The 20,184-nt window shown below is 43.4% G+C and overlaps 1 protein-coding gene across 4 annotated transcripts in view; it reads left to right on the top strand.

Moving 5' to 3' along the window:
- Nucleotides 1–19,632, top strand: part of LOC143899067 (SLIT-ROBO Rho GTPase-activating protein 1) — a 65,980-nt gene extending 46,348 nt beyond the window's left edge. For all 4 annotated transcript variants that reach the window (XM_077409026.1, XM_077409027.1, XM_077409029.1 and 1 more), the window contains 12 exons: nucleotides 1,667–1,850; nucleotides 4,176–4,341; nucleotides 4,902–5,129; nucleotides 9,723–9,851; nucleotides 10,237–10,458; nucleotides 10,728–11,003; nucleotides 11,436–12,031; nucleotides 12,106–12,327; nucleotides 12,507–12,577; nucleotides 12,662–12,842; nucleotides 13,030–13,309; nucleotides 15,660–19,632. In XM_077409026.1, the coding sequence (XP_077265152.1) occupies nucleotides 1,667–1,850; nucleotides 4,176–4,341; nucleotides 4,902–5,129; nucleotides 9,723–9,851; nucleotides 10,237–10,458; nucleotides 10,728–11,003; nucleotides 11,436–12,031; nucleotides 12,106–12,327; nucleotides 12,507–12,577; nucleotides 12,662–12,842; nucleotides 13,030–13,309; nucleotides 15,660–16,970 (3,866 nt within the window). In that variant the 3' untranslated portion in view covers nucleotides 16,971–19,632. The remainder of the gene's footprint in view (nucleotides 1–1,666; nucleotides 1,851–4,175; nucleotides 4,342–4,901; nucleotides 5,130–9,722; nucleotides 9,852–10,236; nucleotides 10,459–10,727; nucleotides 11,004–11,435; nucleotides 12,032–12,105; nucleotides 12,328–12,506; nucleotides 12,578–12,661; nucleotides 12,843–13,029; nucleotides 13,310–15,659) is intronic.
- Nucleotides 19,633–20,184: the final 552 nt, after the last annotated feature.

Here is a 20,184-nt window from a genome sequence, read left to right as displayed (position 1 = left end):
ATCGCCGGAGCTTTTTTTTTCTCTCTCTCTCTCTTCTTTTAACGATTCGTTCGAATCGTTGCACGGTTCGATGAAAGAAAGAGTGCCTTAAAACCAGTCCAGCACTCTGGCTCCTGGTCCCTCATCCCGACGATCGTCCAATTACGTTGATTGATTGACGCTTACGCGAAGACAGATATACAGCGAAATGGTATTTCCGTTTTAGGAGCGTCTGTCAAGTGTAATAATATAAATTAGATTGAATGATTTGCGCGGTATGGTAATAGTCCGAATTATTTCTCCGAAAACTTGAGAGAATTGAAATAAATTCAATCTCTCAATTAGGCTGCGGAGTCCATTTGATGCTATACAAACGCTTTGAAGCGTTCTTCTTCTCCTTCTTTCTTCACTGAAAGAAAAGAGAAAGGGAGGTTTCGAAGCCTTTTTGTAGTGTTAAGTGGACCGCAGCCTTAGTCGTACAGACAAAGCATCAACTATTTAGGGAAACTAAAACGACTTGGAATTTTCGGATGTTTTTTTATCTGGAAAAATCAAAGATTCTGAAGGAACTGATTTCTAAGATTTTTTTTAGACATTAGGGATAGAGATAGATTCCATTTGTTCTGAGCGCGCTAACAATAAGCGCATGAAAAATGTCGGAGAAATGAAAATTGCTTTCACTCGCGTAGACGATGGATTACGTGAACAATGTATTCAACCGCGGTCACCCGTTGTTTATTATCGGAGTCGAAGGAAGTTTCGAAACGGAAACGAGATACGGCCGCGACAATAAATCACGCAGTACGCGCGCGCGAGCGCGATCATCTCTCTCTCTCTCTCTCTCTCTCTCTCTCTCTCTCTCTCTCTCTCTCTCTCTCTCTCTCTCTCTCTCTCTCTCTCTCTCTCTCTCTCTCTCTCTTTCTCTCCCCTCCTCCTCGTCTCGGCAAAGTCTACGAAACGATAGATCGTTTCGTGTCGCGTACATCGTTTATTTTTAGCTTAGTCGTCTTGCAAAGTCGAGACGTCACGTCGTTCCTCCTCCTCGTCATTGTCTTGCGGATAACATTAACGGAATACGGATTACTGGGGAGAAAGAGAGAAAGAGAGTCGGAAGTCTCTGACACGATCGTGTCAAAGTCCTTCCTCGCGACACCCGTCATTAATTCCCGAGACATTATTATTCCGCGCAGCAGCCGCCTCTTTGCCATTGTTATCGTCGTCGAGGGAATAAAATGACTTCGACGTGAGGGTGTTAAAAACCGAATCTATATCTCAAAACAACTTCATTATACAATTAATTTCTAACAATAAGTCAACATCTACAATACATAATAGTATTTATTATTAAATATGTATATTCGATCCTTCGAGAACTTACGATAGAGATGAGAGAATTCCTGGGTATCGGTTTCGAAAACGATCCTGAAGACCCTGAAAGAACTCGGAAGTCGTTTTTCCGTAGCCTCCGGAAATTCATGACCTTCTATAGGTAGCAACAGACTGATATGGGTCTCGACTTTGAGAAGATGAAAATTTATTTGCCAGAAGACTTGGCGAGCTCAGCGGCGACCAATTTCCGGGGATTACTTTTACAGGTCTTCGCGTGTATCTTGGGACACCCAAAACGCACGATCGTGATCGGAACACGCACTGACGGGGCTCTCTTCCCCCTTTTCTCTGCTTGCAGATATACGGCTACAGCTGAACGAACAGCTGAGATGCCTCGACGTGAGGATGGAAGCACAAGTCGCCCTCGTGGCCGAGCTCCAGGATTTCTTCCGCAAAAGGGCGGAACTGGAGCTAGACTACAGCAAGTCCCTCGATAAGATGGCCAGGAGCATACAGTTGAGGCATAAGGAGCAGAAACAAAAGTACGATAAGTATATCATGTCTATTTATTCTATTTCTAATGTATATACCTTTTTACATTTTTTATAAAAAAAAAAACATTTAGATTGAAAAGGAAGAATATATACCTACATCAGAACATATAGAAAAGTGTAGCTAACAATAAGATATACAATTTTATTATCTTAGAGACAGTGCATATGATCACAAATGCGTCAGACGCGATTTTGCATTTGCGTCATATCAAAGTAATCTATTATTATTCACCTAATTGATATTTTAATCACAAGAAAATTAGCTGTTTAGCGAAAGAGTTAAAACGACTCACATTCGTTTTAAACGTTTGTGTTTACTTTTTTACCGGGAATACGATAAAACTAAATTAACGACGCAGAAATTTGGTTAGCTGAATAATTTTACAAAAAGCGAAATGGCGAGAAAACAAGAGAAAATAATTCTGCGTGGATTGTAGCATTACATGATTAATGAAGATACACGCGTTAATTAATTCACTGCGTAATTCAGGCGCGTGCACCACGTGTTGCACGACGCAATTGAAACGATAACACGCGTCTATATAACAGCGTTACATTTGCACTATTACATTACATCACGTTGCGCAACGCGAATTGTTTCGCGATTACATTACGTAAATTTTGATTAAATATGCAATTATATTCGAGATGTAGTCGATGTAGACCTTGATCATGCATGATTACATTTCGGTCATGAAATGCATAATTAATTGGATCAGAGCTCGATCCAGATACCTTAAATATTTATCGCAGAACTGCGATTTTACATTAAAATCAGCAACGATCTTAAATATTCTATTATATATATACATACTTTCAAGGAATTTTCCTTTTAAGAGTCAATATTAAATCGTCAATGTCTGGGGAAGATAGAAATCAATATTTGAGAAATAGCACGACTAGGATAAACAGATAATATTTGACAAACTATTTGCAATATTAAAATTATTTTAGATATTTGTGACTTACAGAATTAAAATAATATTTCATAGTCTGTGTTTATATCTTTAATATTTAATTTATAATAACATATTGATTTTAGAGATTCTGTAATATGAAAGCAATTGTATATATTGCAAATTTTCTTTACACTGTCATTGTAAGAAAATTAAGCTCAAATTAGAGGTCTCGTTCCTCTTTAAGGAAAATTTTGGTGGTATATAAAATTATTTCGATATATAACAGAGAGTTTAAAGTTATTTCATTGTTCGTATTACATCATCGGTCGATAATAAACGTCATTGTTAGCAGACTTATGAATTCTGCTGCATATATCTCGCGACGATTTATATTTCTCGCATTTATTCCGTAGAGTATTGATGCGATTGACATTTTCCGCGCTCCACTTTTGCGATGGACGCGGACGAACGAACGAACGAATGACGGAAAAGCGGACGGCTTCGCATTTTTCCCGCGTCCTACACGCGCGTGCACAGCCATCCGGCGGCATGGCATCGTTCCCGCGTTTGAAACATGCCCCAGTTATTCCTTCTCGTCGTTCAACCCTGAACGCGCGGGGTGCCCCTTTTGTGCGCCGTATTCGCCGTATTCAGCGTTTCACAAAAGGGACGCCTCTCTCGCGGTACACCGGTACACATGGTACACACGGGTAAAACGTAATCCGCAACCACGTCGACACACTCTCTTTCCCTCCTGCGCGTTTCCCTCATTTCGCTCCGGGAGAATATCACGAATCGATAGTTCCTCTTCTTTGCGAAGCCGCATCCGGGGTTACGTCGTCACATTCGTTTACCCTTTCACAAGAAATATAATTACCGTGAAGTAGGTTTTATGGTCGATAACCGGACGACCTCGTTTTAAATGGCCCACTTGCAGTTTTAAAAATATCGTTTGTAAACGTTTGTAATAAAATAATTTTTCAAGGTGCTTGTATCGAAGGATCATCATGCCGTTTATATCAAACAGATTTCGAAGATCTGTTTGTGATATCAAAATAATTTTAGACACTCAATCTATAACATTAAAGAAATTTTTGATCTGTAAAACTAGAGATTTTAGGCAGCTTTCTCATTTAACATATGAAAGAAATACCATTTTATCCTAAACCTAAGGATATATATAGCGCACTCAATATGCATGAACGAGCAAGCAGAACGATCGCTATTACGTGTGCAAACGTAACGACGGAACGATACGTCGTTCGAGCCGCAAGACGACGCGAGCGCGACGCTTTATCGGCTCGTTAGCGGCCGATTTAATTGCCGTGTAACGTGTAATTACATTGGTATACACGCGCGCGGAACACACATCCGTTGCCGATTTAATATCGTCTTTATCGATCGTTTTCCGCAGGCGGGAACAATGGCCCCTGTTCTCCAGCTACGCCTGCTGGCAGCAGCTCGTAAACGAGACCAAGTCCCTCAGTAGGGACCATGCCGCCCTGTCCGAGGTCTACAGCACCCACCTCGTGGGCCGTCTCAATCAGGTGATGGAGGACGTGCAGCGAATTTACAAGCGTGTGAGTGTCGTACGTACGCCACACGCGGTACAACAGTACCGTTAGGCAGTTAGTCGGGATCGCGCGATTGTGTGCCATCGTCGCGCGCCGCCGTGTCGTGAGAAGTTCGACTGTTCCATTGTCTCGTCCAATTAATTGCCTCGAATGTCTCCATTCCGCCTTCGCCGTTGCCGTCGCCGTCGCCGCCGCGATGTTTCGCCACAGCTTGATGGCAGTGCCAATACACGTCGGGTGCTGGTTGAATGAATACGAATGCTGATTCCATCGCGACGAATTTCTCGACATAACTATACATTGCTTCTCACGTTCTCTTATAATTGCGCCCCGACTTTTATTTTTGTAATTGGATTCTCGTAAACCTCTCACATAGCGCTTTTATTTATATCTCGTAAATTTCTTTACGCGTACGCGCTATTGTACAACCACAAATTCTTCCGGAAGAAGAAATGTCGTCTTTATTGCATTTGATTAAAATTAAATTCATATTACGGAGACATTGTATACCAATTTTACATCCTTTTAATCGCGAGATTACATCTTTTCGGCGTTTCTTGCTGCAGTGTCGCGAGATCGGCTACGAGACGCACGAGGAGATACTCCGGGTATTGCACGAGCTGCATACGACGATGAAGACTTATCAGGCTTACCAGGCCGAGTCTAGACAAGCGGAGACGAAGCTTCGCGTCGCCGAGCAGCAACGCAACAAGCTCGAAGTGGCGAACGCGGACAGCCGTGAGAAACTCGCACGCAGCAAGAAGTACAAGCTCATTGAAAAGGAAGTCAACAAGGTAGGTTTGTAGAATAGAATAATACATCGCAGGTCTTCTCCCTGGTCGTTTCATCTGCGTCAAATTGTGTTGACAATTGCAACTTGGTCTGGCGTGGCGAAGGAAAATTGTACGTAGCACGTTTTAGATTCCATTTATCGTATTTTCTTTACGGAATAGATAAATCTTTAATAAACAGAATAGTAAATTTCTTTTGCCAGTATATAGAATAACAATTAAAGTAATTTAAATCGACCTGACTGGCAATATATATAACGTCTTTTCGATATGAACATTGAAAAACTGTGAGCCAACTTGGTTTGTCGGATTCACACAGCACTTTTTTCAGATCAATATCGAGACATCATTAATTTTGACCATGGTTTTGGTCAGTTGATGTAATTTCTAAATTAAATAGTTTTTAAATTTTATTGCGAAAAATATTACCCCAGCCAGGGTTTGAACCTGGAACCTCCCGTATACCGTGCGGGTGTCGTGCCAATTCGACAACTGGGGCTGTGGTAATATTTATCGCAATAACAACTGTAAGATGGAGCACCGATTACTAGGTCGACGGTGTATAATAAACAGAATAGTAAATTTCTTTCGCTAGTATATAGAATAACAATTAAAGTAATTTAAATCGACCTGACTGGCAATATATATAACGTCTTTCCGATATGAACATTGAAAATATAGATCTTTAATACTCAATATCTCACGCATTTATAGTGAGTCTCGAAATTAAAACTCTATCAAGATGATTAAAATCTGGATAAATCTGTATCGCAGGGTCAACAAAATTTGACAAACGCTCTGACAATTCTGGATAAAAATTTCACGCAAGCGGTATTTGTTACAACAAAATATTTAAATTTCTGTATAATTTGACACGCGCGTATTTTTCATATCATTCGCGATAACGAATAGAGACGTTGCTTCGATCACACGCGATTTATTCAGCCTCTTTCGAGCCTTTTTCGAGAGCGACCTTGGCCATGGATAAATCTGGCATATTGCGATTTTGCGCGCGTCCTTCGGATTTTGGCACCAATATGACGACGTGTTATGAGATACGATCGGTCGAGAGATTGCTCGTCGACGATCATCCGCGACTTTCCTTTTCACTCCCTTTGCCGTTTTGACAAGATGCTGGCATCTGACGCGGCGGAACGGTCGTCGCTTCTGGCGAAAGACTGACAGTGATTTTACACCAAAGACGCAGCGATTTAACGCGACGATATACGGCGGCAAAATCTTTCCACGATGATGAACACACGGATTTAACGTGCGTCTTTTTCGCCGTTGCGCGTCTACCTAGCTGTTCGCTGTTCGCCGCGAAGTCAAAGCAACGCGCCGCGTATGCGCGGGAAATGCTTCGATACGTTTACCCGTTGTGCGATGATTCGTAAATATGCCGGGAAATTGCGCGGTTCTTCTGGGAAGTCAGGAATGAAACTTTTAAAAGGCTCCTGGTCCCTGAGCCGAGAACTCTGCGTTGACGGTGGCGACGCCACTCTCTCCTCTCACTCTCTCCAATGGAGAATTCTGTCTTGTGACATGTTGACAACCTATTTTGTTGTGTGCGTGCTATTTCTTTATTATTTGCTCTGTGCTTGTGCTCTAAACGTTTAACGTATTCGTGAAAGTCGTAAAATTGGCCGAAAAGTAAGATTTGCATGCGGAAGGAACGTTTTCACCTCCTTTCGATAGTCGTTAAACGGCTGTTTTTCCCGTATGTTTAAACTTCGTTTTATGGCTGTTTGTTTATTGTCGAAGGAAAAGGGTAGTTCTCGGCCAATTTTAAAGTGTTCTGAAACGATCTATAGTGATGTTTTATTGAAATGTCTTTTTATTTGAAAATGGCATGCACAACAAAATTGGGTGTTTTCCTCGCCTCGATAGTAAGAATCCAATATGGCCGCGGTGACTACCCAGGAGCCTTAACAACGTTGTTGAAACTTTTAATCAAGATATTTCTTTCCAATCGATAAATCTTATTTAATTTTAACAATTTAACGTCTCGAAAAAATTTTCAAATAATTTTTAATATTTTACATAAAGAAATTAGATTTGGTTCTTAAAAATCGAAATGAGTTTACGTGTGAGGTGGTCTTGTGAATTTTATGTTATAAATTTACCGAAACATAACTGTGGGTTATTGATTTTATATATTATAAAGTTAATATTGAGATTAGTTTTATAAGTCAATAACTGGTGCTTAAAACTGGTGCATGGAAATCGAGAGATCGAGTGTTCTTTGATCGTCGCGCGCCTTTAAAGCGAGGTATCTCGCGTGGCGGAACGTAGCTGGAAGTTCGCGTGTCTCGGCTTCGTCGATGCGATTGAAAGGAAATTGAAAGGACAGCTGGAACAAGGCTGGAGTGCCGTCTGCTGCGTCTTAATAATTTCGTTTCACGAGCGCAGCGGAATTCAGCGTTCATTACGGCTCTACAGTCGCGCCACTAATTTTCTCTGTCACAATTTAACAATAAGGACATCATTAAGATCAACTGTCGGATCCGTCTTCGTCGGTGCGCAAACCTATAAAACTGGACAACTATTAGTCTTTAAAACAATTGTATATAATAAAAATTAACGACTTCTGTCACTTCTGTGTGCAGTCTTCTTTTACGACATTGACAAAGTAAGAGCTTTGAGAAGTCCGCGACTGTACTACAGTCTGCAAGACAGCTTTGAGAAACTTTAACTTTGAAAGATACACCGAAATAAATGTTTCCGCTCGGCGCCGCGGCGTAAGTATAGTTTCGAATATTACAACGTTGAAGTAGTTCTTGTCGAAGTATCCTTCCTCTCAATAGCTCTGTTATCGCGTACTGCGTGATTTACGGTTGCTGTCGACACGAAGATTATTACGCCAGTGTGCTTTCCATGCCAATAAAGATTTGATTCGCCTCGCTACACGCTACTGCATGTGCATTATCAGGCGGAAATGACGGCCGCACGAAAATATCGCCGATAAAATGCGGATCGACGAAAATGTTCGGCGGCAGGTCGAAACGCGAGCGAACGGCGGTGCGTCGGCTAGACGATATCCAGGCCAATCGCAGGATGTCCGAATTAGGCATCTGCGTCATCAGTTCAGCAATTGTTCCGCTTTTTGTTCATCGTCGACTATCTCGCGCGCCGTTACGATTCACGGAATCGAACGGATAATCGTCTTGAATCCGGAGCGCAATCTCGTCTTTCTGGTCTTTCGAAAACTCGTTCGTGCGTTCTAGAGTTGGATTCGTGCGACCGGACTGCCGTGCGAATAACGACCGTGGAATTAAAATCGAGACGGAAGAGGGAAACCCTCAAAAACTTTCCGCGCGATTATTCAATCATCTGATTATTCTATAATTAATAAATTCGCAACGTTTTCATGAAGCTATTACTGCAAGCGTGAAATTATATCAATTCTTGCAAACTAATCTCGCAGTCTCGTACTCCTTTGCTCGGAACTTTTTCAACTTTTAAGTATCTTTAGATCTGTTATAAAATTTTCTCATTAAAACTTTTAAGGTATTCTTCGAGAATAGGTATTTTACGATCGGAGAAGACTCAAAATTTCAGTTTTTTTTTTTTTTAATCTGGTAAGTGGGATCGAGAAATTTGAGTAAAAATAGAAGGGCATTTGCTCGTTCATATTTTTATTCTGTGACAAATGTGCGTTCGCGTCCATACATTCTACGAGGGCCATATGCTTCACCGTTTTGTTGGCATGAGTCAAAGGTCCCCGGGGACTCGAAGCGTTTCTCCAGCTTACAACTGGGAGGATATCATCCACTCCGCGGAGTGAATCGTGAGAGACGTTAGGAAATCCGTACGACGCGTATCTCTCTCCGCGTCCTTCCTTTTTTCCCCCACTTTTTTTCAATCCGAGCAGACGTCGACCGAGGATTTAGGGTCGACCTGCTATATAGCGGGCTTTTTTGCCGAGCACATGCAACTTGATGGAAAAATAAATAGCGGTCCCCCTCGAGCAGCGCGGTTATAAGTGCGATAAGACAGATGGTTAAAACGGCCTGGAAGCAAAAGGGATGCCGAGATGTGAGAGAAGGAGTGTAGGCGCCAAGCGACTGGGGAAAAAAAGAGACCGACTCGTCGTCATTGTCGCAGTATCGTTGGAGTTGATGTCATCGCTCGCATTTTAAAAGAACACAAATTTTGTTTATAAAACTTATATAAGGATCGAGAGTTTTTCTACGAAATTACGAGATATCTGCTATTACGAAAGTATATATATATATATATATATATATATATTTGTAAAAAATTAAGTTATTACCTTACTGCATCGATTAAATTTTTCAAGAAAAAAAAATTGTATTGCCATTACATTAATAATTTAAGCCATGTAAGTGGCTTATTCGGTAGAACAAGGATCTTAATTGCGATAATATGAGAAGCGATAACATGCTTAGACAATCCTTGGGGAGAAAAGCGAGACGAGGAAACTCGTCCCGGGAATCGACGGGGTCAATTAATACGCTGGTCGGCGCCGGCGATTAATAAGATTAATTATAGGCGGGTCTTAGTTTCTCGCCGCTTGACCGCTCCTTCAGGGTAAGGCGCAACATCGTCTCTAATCCGACGTATCCCCCTTTTCAGAGGAAGAGCAAGTACCAAGAGGCGAAACTAAAGGCGCTCAAAGCAAGAAACGAGTACATCCTGTGCCTGGAGGCTTCAAACACGACGATACACAAGTATTTCGTCGACGACCTGTCCGATCTCATCGACGTAAGTCGCTCATCCATACTCGGGCTCGCACGTGCACCCCATTGACCCTGCGACCAATGGCCGCGCTTTCACCAGCCTCCGTAATCGTTACACTTATTCGTTGCATTGTAACGTTACGATATACATTGAATTTATATTCAGTCACTTAATAAATTATTATGAAATCCAATGAAATATTAAAAGGTGAAAAACAACGATGTTAAGAAAAGATAAAATAAATGTAGAAATGTAGAGATGATTGTGAAAGACCGCAAAGACAAAGTTAGACACAATTTACTGTTTTTAATTTCTACCTTCAATTATTATCTAATGTAATCTAATTTATTTCATAGCGCAAAAGATAGATAAAAAATGAGCGTACATACATTTGCTTTTACCCTCGCAGTGCATGGACTTTGGATTTCACAATTGCATAGCAAGGGCATTGCTAATGCACTGCAGCGCGGAGGAGGGTAGGCAGCGTTCCTTGCAATCTGGCGCCGAACAATTAGCTGCGTGCGTCGGTGCACTCGACTCTCGGGCGGATAAGCAGAGATTCCTGGAGTCTCATCACGCGGCCTTCATGATTCCCAAGAAGTTTGAGTTCCAAGGACAGCGTGGAGATGAGGTACGAGAAAGAGAATTACTTCGAACTTTGTCAACTCATCGGCCTTTCTTCATCGCCTTTTAATCAAACAGCAATATAAATTATAATGATTTTATTTATGATTTATTTATGATTTTATTTTAATGAAACCCAGTTAATAATACAGCTATGAAAATAAAAGAGAATAACTTTCGAAAACTATGAACAATGTTCTGGTTTTTATCGGAATTTCTTCGTAGTCATTGTTACTACTAAAATTGCGATTCATTGCTCTATTTCTTTCCTGATAGACGCCCGAACCCGAACTGCAAAAGATGCTGCACTCGGAGATGGAACAACGACTGCAGCAGCTACAGCAGAGGGTGACGTCGCTACGAACTGAATCGGAGGAAGTGTGGAAGACTCTGGAGACGGCGGAAGCGAGTCTGCTCGAGATGTTGACCGCCAAGGATTACGATTGCTCGAGATACTTCGGTGAGAACGCCGTACCTACGTCTAGGCCGCCGGAAACGTTGCAGATCAAGTTGCGAGCTGACAGACAGGAGACTGAAGAATTCTATCTCACGGTAAGTTTTATGAGAGCGTTCTATCTCCTTCTCCTCCGCTGCGAACAAAAGACACATGATCGCGCGGTCGACTATTGATCGTCACATTAGCTTGCGAAGAATAGAGGAAGCACGCGAGCAAGAGACAAGTAGAAAATAACCGATAAAAGCACATCTGCGCGTTCAGTGATTATTTTTCCGAGAAGAAATGGTTATTTTTCCTTCATTTATATTATATGATTATTATCCAATTTCTTTTGTCTTATTTATATATAAAGATTGGAAGAATCAGATTTTACGTTTTTTTTTATAAAAAGATTATTAACGTTAATACAAAAATTAACATTAACACAATAAATATTCAAGTAAATTTCGTTAATTATAAGAATTATCTTCGATGTAAAAAAATGCATTTTACAAAACTTACATTATCTTTCGCATTGATGTTTGTAGAAATTCAGGGAGTACCTTCTCGGCACGTCGAGAATAGCCAGGTTAGATGCAAAACAAGAGTACATCCGACAGAGTCTGCTAGATGGGTCGAACGCCAGTCCGAATCCGTCGATTTCCGCGACGAAGCAGAAGCAAGCGCGTCGCAAGCGGATCGGTCGCTTGCAGATGAACGGCCAGCCAAAGTTGTTCGGCGGTTCACTCGAGGAGTACCTGGAGAGTACGAATCAGGAGATACCACTGATCATGAAGAGCTGCATCCGCGTAATCAATCTATATGGCTTGCACCATCAGGGTATCTTTCGCGTGTCGGGCTCGCAGGTGGAGATCAACAACTTCCGCGAGTGGTTTGAGCGTGGCGAAGATCCACTTGCGGATGTCACTGACGCTTCGGATATCAACAGCGTCGCCGGGGTGCTAAAACTCTATCTAAGAGAGCTGCGCGAACCCCTCTTTCCCATTATTTATTTCGAGCATCTGATGGAGTTAGCGCAGCTTGAATCGAAGCAAGACTTTGTCAACAAGATGAAGGAGATGATAGCGAGTCTGCCGCGACCGGCTGTGATCGTTATGCGATATCTTTTTGCTTTTCTCAATCAGTGAGTATTGCTCTGCAAAGAATTCGTGTATGAAGTTTCGCCGGATTTTTAAAGCCTGGTCTGTACTTAAACAGTTTGTCGGAATTCTCGGACGAGAACATGATGGATCCGTATAACTTGGCTATCTGCTTCGGCCCGACCTTGGTGCCTGTTCCGGAGGACAAGGATCAGGTCCAGTATCAGAATCAGGTTAACGAACTTATCAAGAACATTATTACGTTCTGTGAAGAGATTTTCCCAGAGGATATTGGGGGCACTCAGTATGAAAAATACATCAGCAGAGAACCCGACGACGTGTAAGTAAACATAAATTGATATATACATCATGAAATATCACATATTAAAATAACTTAACATTAAGTATATAAACAGGATTTATAAAAGAATCTAAGAGATATTACAATTTTTTTATCAATCCTCGGGCATTTCTTGAATCTTTTTTATTGTTAGACTATTGACATGATTCATAATTTAGGGATGTTGGAGATTCGCCGACGGAACAAGTTCAGGAAGACATGGACTCGGAAGTTTACCCGTCCGAAGACGGTAATTTTTTTTCCAAGATATTTGACCTCACTGAATTAGAAAATATTTTCATAAAGTGTAATCTATCTGTTTTCCAACCATTAGAATCAGAGAATCTCGAAGCTACGGCGCAGTTTGACTTCAACGCGAGGTCTGAAAGAGAACTGAGTTTCAAGAAGGGCGATACCTTGACGTTGTACACGCAGGTCAGCAACGATTGGTGGCGAGGCGCTCTAGCCGGCAGGGAGGGACTGATTCCTGACAAATATATTATGCTCAAGATAAAGTTAGTACTAATATTTTAATAAATCATAATAGGTTTTATTTTACGCTTAACAGAAAATTTCAGTATCTTTATTTCAGTCAAATTATTATTTAAGTAAAACTATTTAAGTTAGTTCACGATTTAAATCCGAATCTATTATTTAATTAGTTTCTAATCGTTTTGTCGGTACTTTTTGTTTTTTTCTCAGGGATGAAGAGCGTGAAAAAGAACTTTTAAAATCGTCCAGCGAGGAATCTATGCGTAGAAGAGCGTCCAGCTCGGCGGACAGCATGCTGTCGAGCAATAACTCGCCGCTGATGGGCCCGTCGGCGAATCCGAGCACTTGGTCGTCCGGCGCGGCGTCCGATATGTCATCCGCCACGACGAACATAATAACGGACAATAGTAACGCCAGCGGTATTATCGCGTCCGCAGTGACGAATGTGCCCTGCATCTCGTCGTCGGCGCAGCCGATCATCAGTCGAGAGGTATTGGAAACCACCGTTTAGTAGTTGACCTGATTAATCTGTGCCCGATTCTTCTCCTCTTCGTGTTCGTCTTCGCTTTTTGGCGTGTATTGTCGCACTGTTGCATACCGACGCACCGTCTAGCAGATTTGTATTGTCTCCGTACTCTTCACGACGCACACTCAGGTGCATGGCTGCTCGAGTTGCAACATATCTTTTTTTTTCGTTTCTTTATTATATTCTCGAGCGCGAACAAAACCGCGTCTATAGAATGCACAATGTAGATTGACAACACGAAATCTCTTGCCTTCGCACTGCACCTGCATATCGAATCCACGCATCGCTTCGTCATGTAATTCGCGCGATTCTCTCATGGTCGAGTGCAAAGTTTCCATTCTCCACGAAAAAGTTTACGAAAAAAAGACGAAGTTATAGTGACTGGATAAGCTCGGGGGGGGGGGTAATTTAACGAGCTGTCGTCGCGAAATGTACGCAATATCGTTTACCGTTGCGAGATTCCGAGGTATATATAAGTGTTTTAAAATTTCGCGGACAGAATCGACGCAGTGACGCAGAATTAGGGAAGACGACGAGACGTGGGAGAGAGGCACTTCACGTGAGAGACGTTTTATTTTAAGTTAACTTAAATTTGGAACAGCACACGAGTACTTTATAGGACTTTATACGAGTTTGTACGATATATTTGTAAATAAAATATAAATATACATATTCATTTTGTGCTGCATGTGCCGCCTTGTGGTTGTTCTTGTCTTGTGCGCCGCCTGTGTCCTCCGTTTTACTGTGTGCGTATGCGTGTTTTAATTTTCTTTACGTTTTTTTCTTTTTTGTCAACGATTGTTTTAACGGTTGGGATGGTTGATGTTTTTCCAGATATACGTTTAGTCTCTTGGCCCTTTAGTTGGCGAGAAAAGCCATGCCGTTTCGCGCCGCACACATATATACGCAGAGCGAAACGCGGACTAAAAACTGTTCGATAAAACTGGCCGCCAGTGTTGTTAGTTGTGTGACTAAGCTATTAATTATCATAGTCGTGTTGTGTCGTCAAAATCGCGAGATTGAGATTTCGGCGGTAAAGTGTGTTCGAGCTTTTTTCCTTTCTTTTTTTTTATTATTTTTTTTCTCCTTGTCGATTCTGTGAGAGTCTCCTAGAGTTTCTTCGTAGAGCGAATTCTTCCTCTTCGGTCTGTAGATGAGATCAAAAGGAATGCCGCTCGCGCGGGCGGGCCTGCTTGTCTCCAGCGGATATCCTTTCGGCTTCCGAGGTGAGTAAAGAGAGTAATCTCACCCATTGCAATAGCCTTATATAGCCATTATTAATCCTCCGGGGCAGTAAAGAGACAAAAAGAGGTAAACTAATTCATCGTTTATTACGCCGGTACGTGCGCCCGCTTACGTGTCTGTCTCAGTTTTACGAGCAGTTTTTAATCCTGTCCCTCAAGTGGCACTGTTCTATGTGTGTGTACTTCATCCCTTCATATTTGTGCGCCGATTTGCATGCGAGCGACTATTAAGTGTCCCGAGATTAGTTTTACAGACGCTTTCTGAACCGATCGTGCCGAGACTACTTACAAAGTACCTTGATTAACACACGATATTTTGATTGTTAGATGAAAATATCTTGGAACCACGTGTTTTATTAATGTACTTTGTTCAATCACACAATCAGCACCCCTTTCATTCGGTATTCACACATATACCTCACGTTGTCGTTATATCGTGCAGTTGTAAATTATTCACGAATTATTTCACTCTCCCCAGTTTTTATCTATACACGTTGTTACATGGAAAATTGTATATAGGGTGTCCTACTACCATTGGATGACTTTTCTAAAGTCTTTTACAAATCTGTCGTTGACATCTTCCTTTATGAAATTTTAATAACTGATCGCTATTTGCTATACTTTCCTTTGATATCAAATATATCTGCAACTTGAAATTTAGACAAAGAAATATAAACGAAAACTGGAATTCCAGGAAACTGCCTGTTTCGCTACAATTCACTGAAAAAAAGTTTTCGTTAATTTATTCTAAAATTATCGACGTTTCAGTATAAAGAAAAATTATGAAGTTTATCTGTGACTGTGTATGTTCGAAAGTACATCCACCGGTGGCGAGACCCCTTGTAGACGTGAGAAGAGAGGAGAGGTGATTCGATAATAATTCGACAATAATTCGTATCTCGTTACAGCGCGCACGACCGCTGATAGGTCAAGACGACGTAGTATCTGCGTATTACCCGCAATAGTAAACGAGACCCGTCTGTCGGCTTCACTCAGGCAACACACACCCATTTAGCCCCCCGCGTACGCGCTTCAAGCCTCGCTACGATTGTTCCCGTGACTGTTTGCAGGCTGATTCCGTGACTCCGTCGAGGCCGGCCAGAGCGTCCACCCCTACGGAAAACGAGAAACACTCGGAGCAACATAGACGGAACGCGGACGGCGTTCTCCAAATCGCCCTGGAAAATAACGTCGACTCCATCGACGGCGATTTCTCAAACTCCGTTCAACAGCAGCAGCAACAGCAACGAGGCGGTAGCAGCAACGAGGAGGTCACGAATGAGGATTCGGGGAGCAGTTCGGTGTTGGCGACGATGTCATCGCTGGACGGCATCGTGGCGAAACGCGGCGCCAGCCGGAAGCAGCAGCATTGGAAGTCGCAGAGCGTCGGCGAGAGCATGTTGGCGCAGCAACATCAGCAGCTGCAGCAGCTGTCGCACGCGAACTCTCTACCGACTTCAACGATGACGACGACGATCGCTACGATAACGGGGGCGACGACGACGACAACGATAACGACCATCGTAACGCCAGAAGACGAGTCGCAGGATCCCCAGACGACGACGACGACGACGACGAACTTCTCGGCGAATCGCGAGCTCTGGCAGCGTCGCGCCACTTCGCAGACGCAGCCGAGCTCCAAATCATCGTCCTACTCCCGTACGTCTCAGGAGTTCCGCGAGATGCGACAAAAGCACACGCCCGATCTGGTGATGGATCTGCCGCTGTCGGCGCAGGACCCGGTCGGCAAGAAATCCGCATCGTCCAGCAGCCTGAGCAGCTCGGACGAGGAGACGATGGTACCGTCGTCCTTGCTGGCGCCGCAGCAGCAAACGCCACCCTCGCGAGCGGAGGCGGCCACGTCGCCGACCGGCGGTCCGGAGTCGCCGGACATGAGCACCGCCGCCGAGCGCTTCGCCAAGCAGAACCAGTGCACCCTGAAGAAGAACACGAAGACCGGGAATTCGGAGAACGCCACCCCCGCCGGTAGCAACAAGCTGAAGCGGATCGAGACGGCAGAGCACGACGGAACGGGCGTAGTCGTCGTCGACGCGGAGAACGACGAGATCGTCCGGTCGGCCAGCTCGAATCAGATCGCCGTCGCCGTCGCCGTCGACGGGGAAGGTGGAGGTGGAGGCAGCGGAGCAGGAATGCCGCTCAGGTCACCCCTCCCGCCGCGCTCCACCCCCAAGATCGTCGCCAAATTCGCCGACATGCATCTGACCGGCGGCAGCCAGGTGGTTTCGTCGTTCAAGCCGCAGGTCAAGGTCAAGCCGACGATCCTGCGCAAACCGGTGCTGCCGTTCCCGCATCCACATATGAGCCCCGAGCTCGCGCGCAAAATCGAGAAGCAGGCGCAGAGTGCGGAGCAGGCCAACTAGATTGCCATATGATATCGCCGATCGGAGCCGAGGAGGCTTACGTTTATTCGCACGTGTTTGTCGGCACGCTTGTCACTCCGGCGATCGCCGGTGATATACCGCTCTTCCGAGCGTTTGCTCTCGAGTCACCGATGAAAGTGATACCAGGACCAGGTCGGTCGGCGATACCGGCGCGCGTCTCGAGGAGACGCGCGCGAGCTCATCCCGCGAGCGCGTCCCCTCGAGTCGCGGTCGCTCTCGAACGATGTTACTTGACAATAACCGTTCCCTCTCGCACGCGCGGAATCCCGCGTGAGAGACGCGAATCATTCAAAGGAGACGCGATAAAGAAAAAACAAAATCGGACACCCAGGCCGTCGCCGGGGCGTCAAGCCGATCGTGCCACGAGATTTTTCGTGATTTCGTAGCGTGTAGATTTAGAGCGATATACGAAAGCGCGACCACCCATCGACCAGTTACTCCGCCCAGTCGCGAGGACTTCTACCGTATTAATTATCGTGCCCGGGAAGAAAGGAAAGCCGCCGCGGGATAGCGACGCGGATCGCCGCGGCCGCGCATGCTAAATCCGGCGCGCGTTCGAGCGGGGCACATCGCGAGACCACGGCGCTATCCTCGCGGAGGCGAGTTTATTTTTTCTACAGATGTTTTCCATTTTCGCATAATTTTTTTACCAAATGATCCGCGCGAAGCGACGTTTCTAGTCATCGAGCGAAGATAAGAATAAGAGAAAAAAAATGAGAAAAAGAGCGAAAGAGAGAGAGAGAAAGAGAAGTGAGAGTCTGAGAGTGTGAGAGAGAAAAGGAACGAGAGAGAAAGACGTTTAGCATCGAAGAACGTAAATTTGTAACGTTGGACGTTGGACGACGGTATATAATTTATTTTTTAGCGCGTGCCCGATGTATACGCCAATGATGAATTTTCCTGCTACTATATCACTATACACTTGATGAGCACACCGTTGCGAGTCGCGTGCCGCGACGAGCACGTTCGATGGTTCCTTTATGCGCGAGCGAGTGTATGAGTTTAAAGAGGAAGAAGAGAGGAAAAAAGAAAGGAGAAGGAATGGAGAGGGAGAAAGAAGGAGCATGCCATTCCCTCATCGCCCAAGACAACTCTTTGGTCGTGAGTCCAGATCTGTTTCTCGCAGAGCGGAAGTGAGAGTGAGAGTGAGAGAGAGAGGAGAGAGAGTCTCTCGGGGTCCTGCGAGTCCCGCGACTTTATCGTTAGGTTTATCATAATAGGGTACGTTACACTAATATGTATACCGCGTGCCGATCTTAATTATAGGTACTAAACTAATCCAAACAGCGATGTTCGATATATTCGAGTTAAAGACAGAGAGAGAGAAAAGAGGGAAGGAGGATCTAGCTAGGTGATTAAGCCGTGTTGCTTATTACATTTCCGGTACCAACGAGCCGAGAGGAAAAGAGAAAGAGAGAGAGAGAGAGAGAGAGAGAGAGAGAGAGAGAAAGAGAAAGGAAAAATGTAAAGAAACAGGAGACAACACATCCTCCGCAACTCACCTCGATGTTATTTCCGCATCGCCACCCTCTGTAATCGATCGAAGGGAGGAAAGAAAGGAGAAACTTATACTCGTGATTTAACGATTATCGTATACGTGCGTTAACACGCGAAAAAAAAATGTGTACCGCGTAAGCTCGTATTCGCGAGGAAATCCGTTCGTTCGGCAGAATTCGCGCGAATCGACAGCGAATTCCAGGAGTCGCGTGTTTAAACTTTAAACCCGCGCGACGCTCCCTCACTTTATGTGTGTATCGACTAAATGTTTAGCACGCGTTAAGCGGTTCCGGCGTCGCCAGTGTTATCGCGATCTTTATCACGGATATCTTTATCGATATCTGATTCGCGTCGAGGATGTCGAGTCCTCGCCTTTAATCCCACCGACACTTGAGAAACAGACTTTTATCCTCTCTCTTACTGCCTCGATATTTAGATAATTTTTTGTAATTGAATCCGAAATATTCGAGGAACGCGAGTTCATTCAAAGTCTCAAAGCGAACAAAGGTAATTTGTAATTCGCGAAGAGATTTTATGTTTGGTAACGCGTATCTGGGACATGTCGGCTATAGAGAAATCGACAGAATAAATCTGTCGTTGAGATTGACGTGTCGGCGTGTCGAAGAACCGTACGTCTAATAATTCGGGGGAAAAAAAAAGCCGAGATATGCGATAGCGCTGGCTGACATTAGGATCGCTTGAGATTGCAGGCGCTATACCCACCGCACCTATGAAATACCAAAGCGAAAAGAATACGCCCCTCGCTCACGTTGACTTGTACAATGATTTCGTGATTATCGATCTTCGTAATCGGTTTTCCGGTTTTCAAGCGTTGCCCCGTCGTTCTCTCCTTTTCTTTTCTTTTTATCGTCTTACATCCGTGGACTGCGTATTTTGTATTTAGTAATCTCTCCAGTTTTCTTTTTTTTTTTTTTACGCGGTGCCGACCGCACGCCGGACGATATACATATATAATGATTTTTAAACGAATCCGTAAGGTAATTTAATACGCATTATAATAATTTAGTGTAGCCACGTCTTATCAGTGGATGATCCGAGAGGAGCGTAATAGCTTAATCGATAATCTCTCCCATTTAAGGCTAATGACACATATGGATATCGTAATAAACGAACTTACAGGCTATGTGATATTATGTTACGAACGAGGCTCATTCGTCCGTCTGCGTCGGCAGATTTCCATCCGCATCCATCCCGATTTTGCGTCCAGACGCTTTCCGGCAACGTCTCCCGATGATTTTCGCATAACAGTTATCGGCTTTTTTTTTTTTTTTTTTTTTTAGAAATGATCATTTTATTTTATTTTTTATATTACTGAAATATAAAACGTATATTTCAATATGTTAATTTTTTTGTATTTTATTTAGTCTACTGACGATTAAATATTTAAGAATAAACGTCTCATATCGAAGGAAGCTTCGCCAAGATCAGGCATCCCAGGTAAGATCGTTAATTTATCCTACAGATAATCTCACTTCTACCAGTATATTAAGGGAGATAATCGAAAACAATTTTGTTTATATACATACAATTATATAAAAAATATGTCCATATATATTCTCTTTCTCTTGCATAATCTTTGTTCGTACATATAAAAAAATAATACGAAGAGTTCAAAAATGACTAAAAGGATAATTTTCACATTGTTTATTTTTTACGAGAAAAATGCTGTGTATAT

This window comes from Temnothorax americanus, unplaced genomic scaffold (assembly GCF_048541705.1).
Source record: "Temnothorax americanus isolate GAGA-0224 unplaced genomic scaffold, ASM4854170v1 Scaffold25, whole genome shotgun sequence".
In the NCBI taxonomy this organism is placed as follows: domain Eukaryota; kingdom Metazoa; phylum Arthropoda; class Insecta; order Hymenoptera; family Formicidae; genus Temnothorax; species Temnothorax americanus.
Note: the sequence above shows the minus strand (reverse complement) of the source record. Positions and strands in the feature narration are given on the sequence as shown.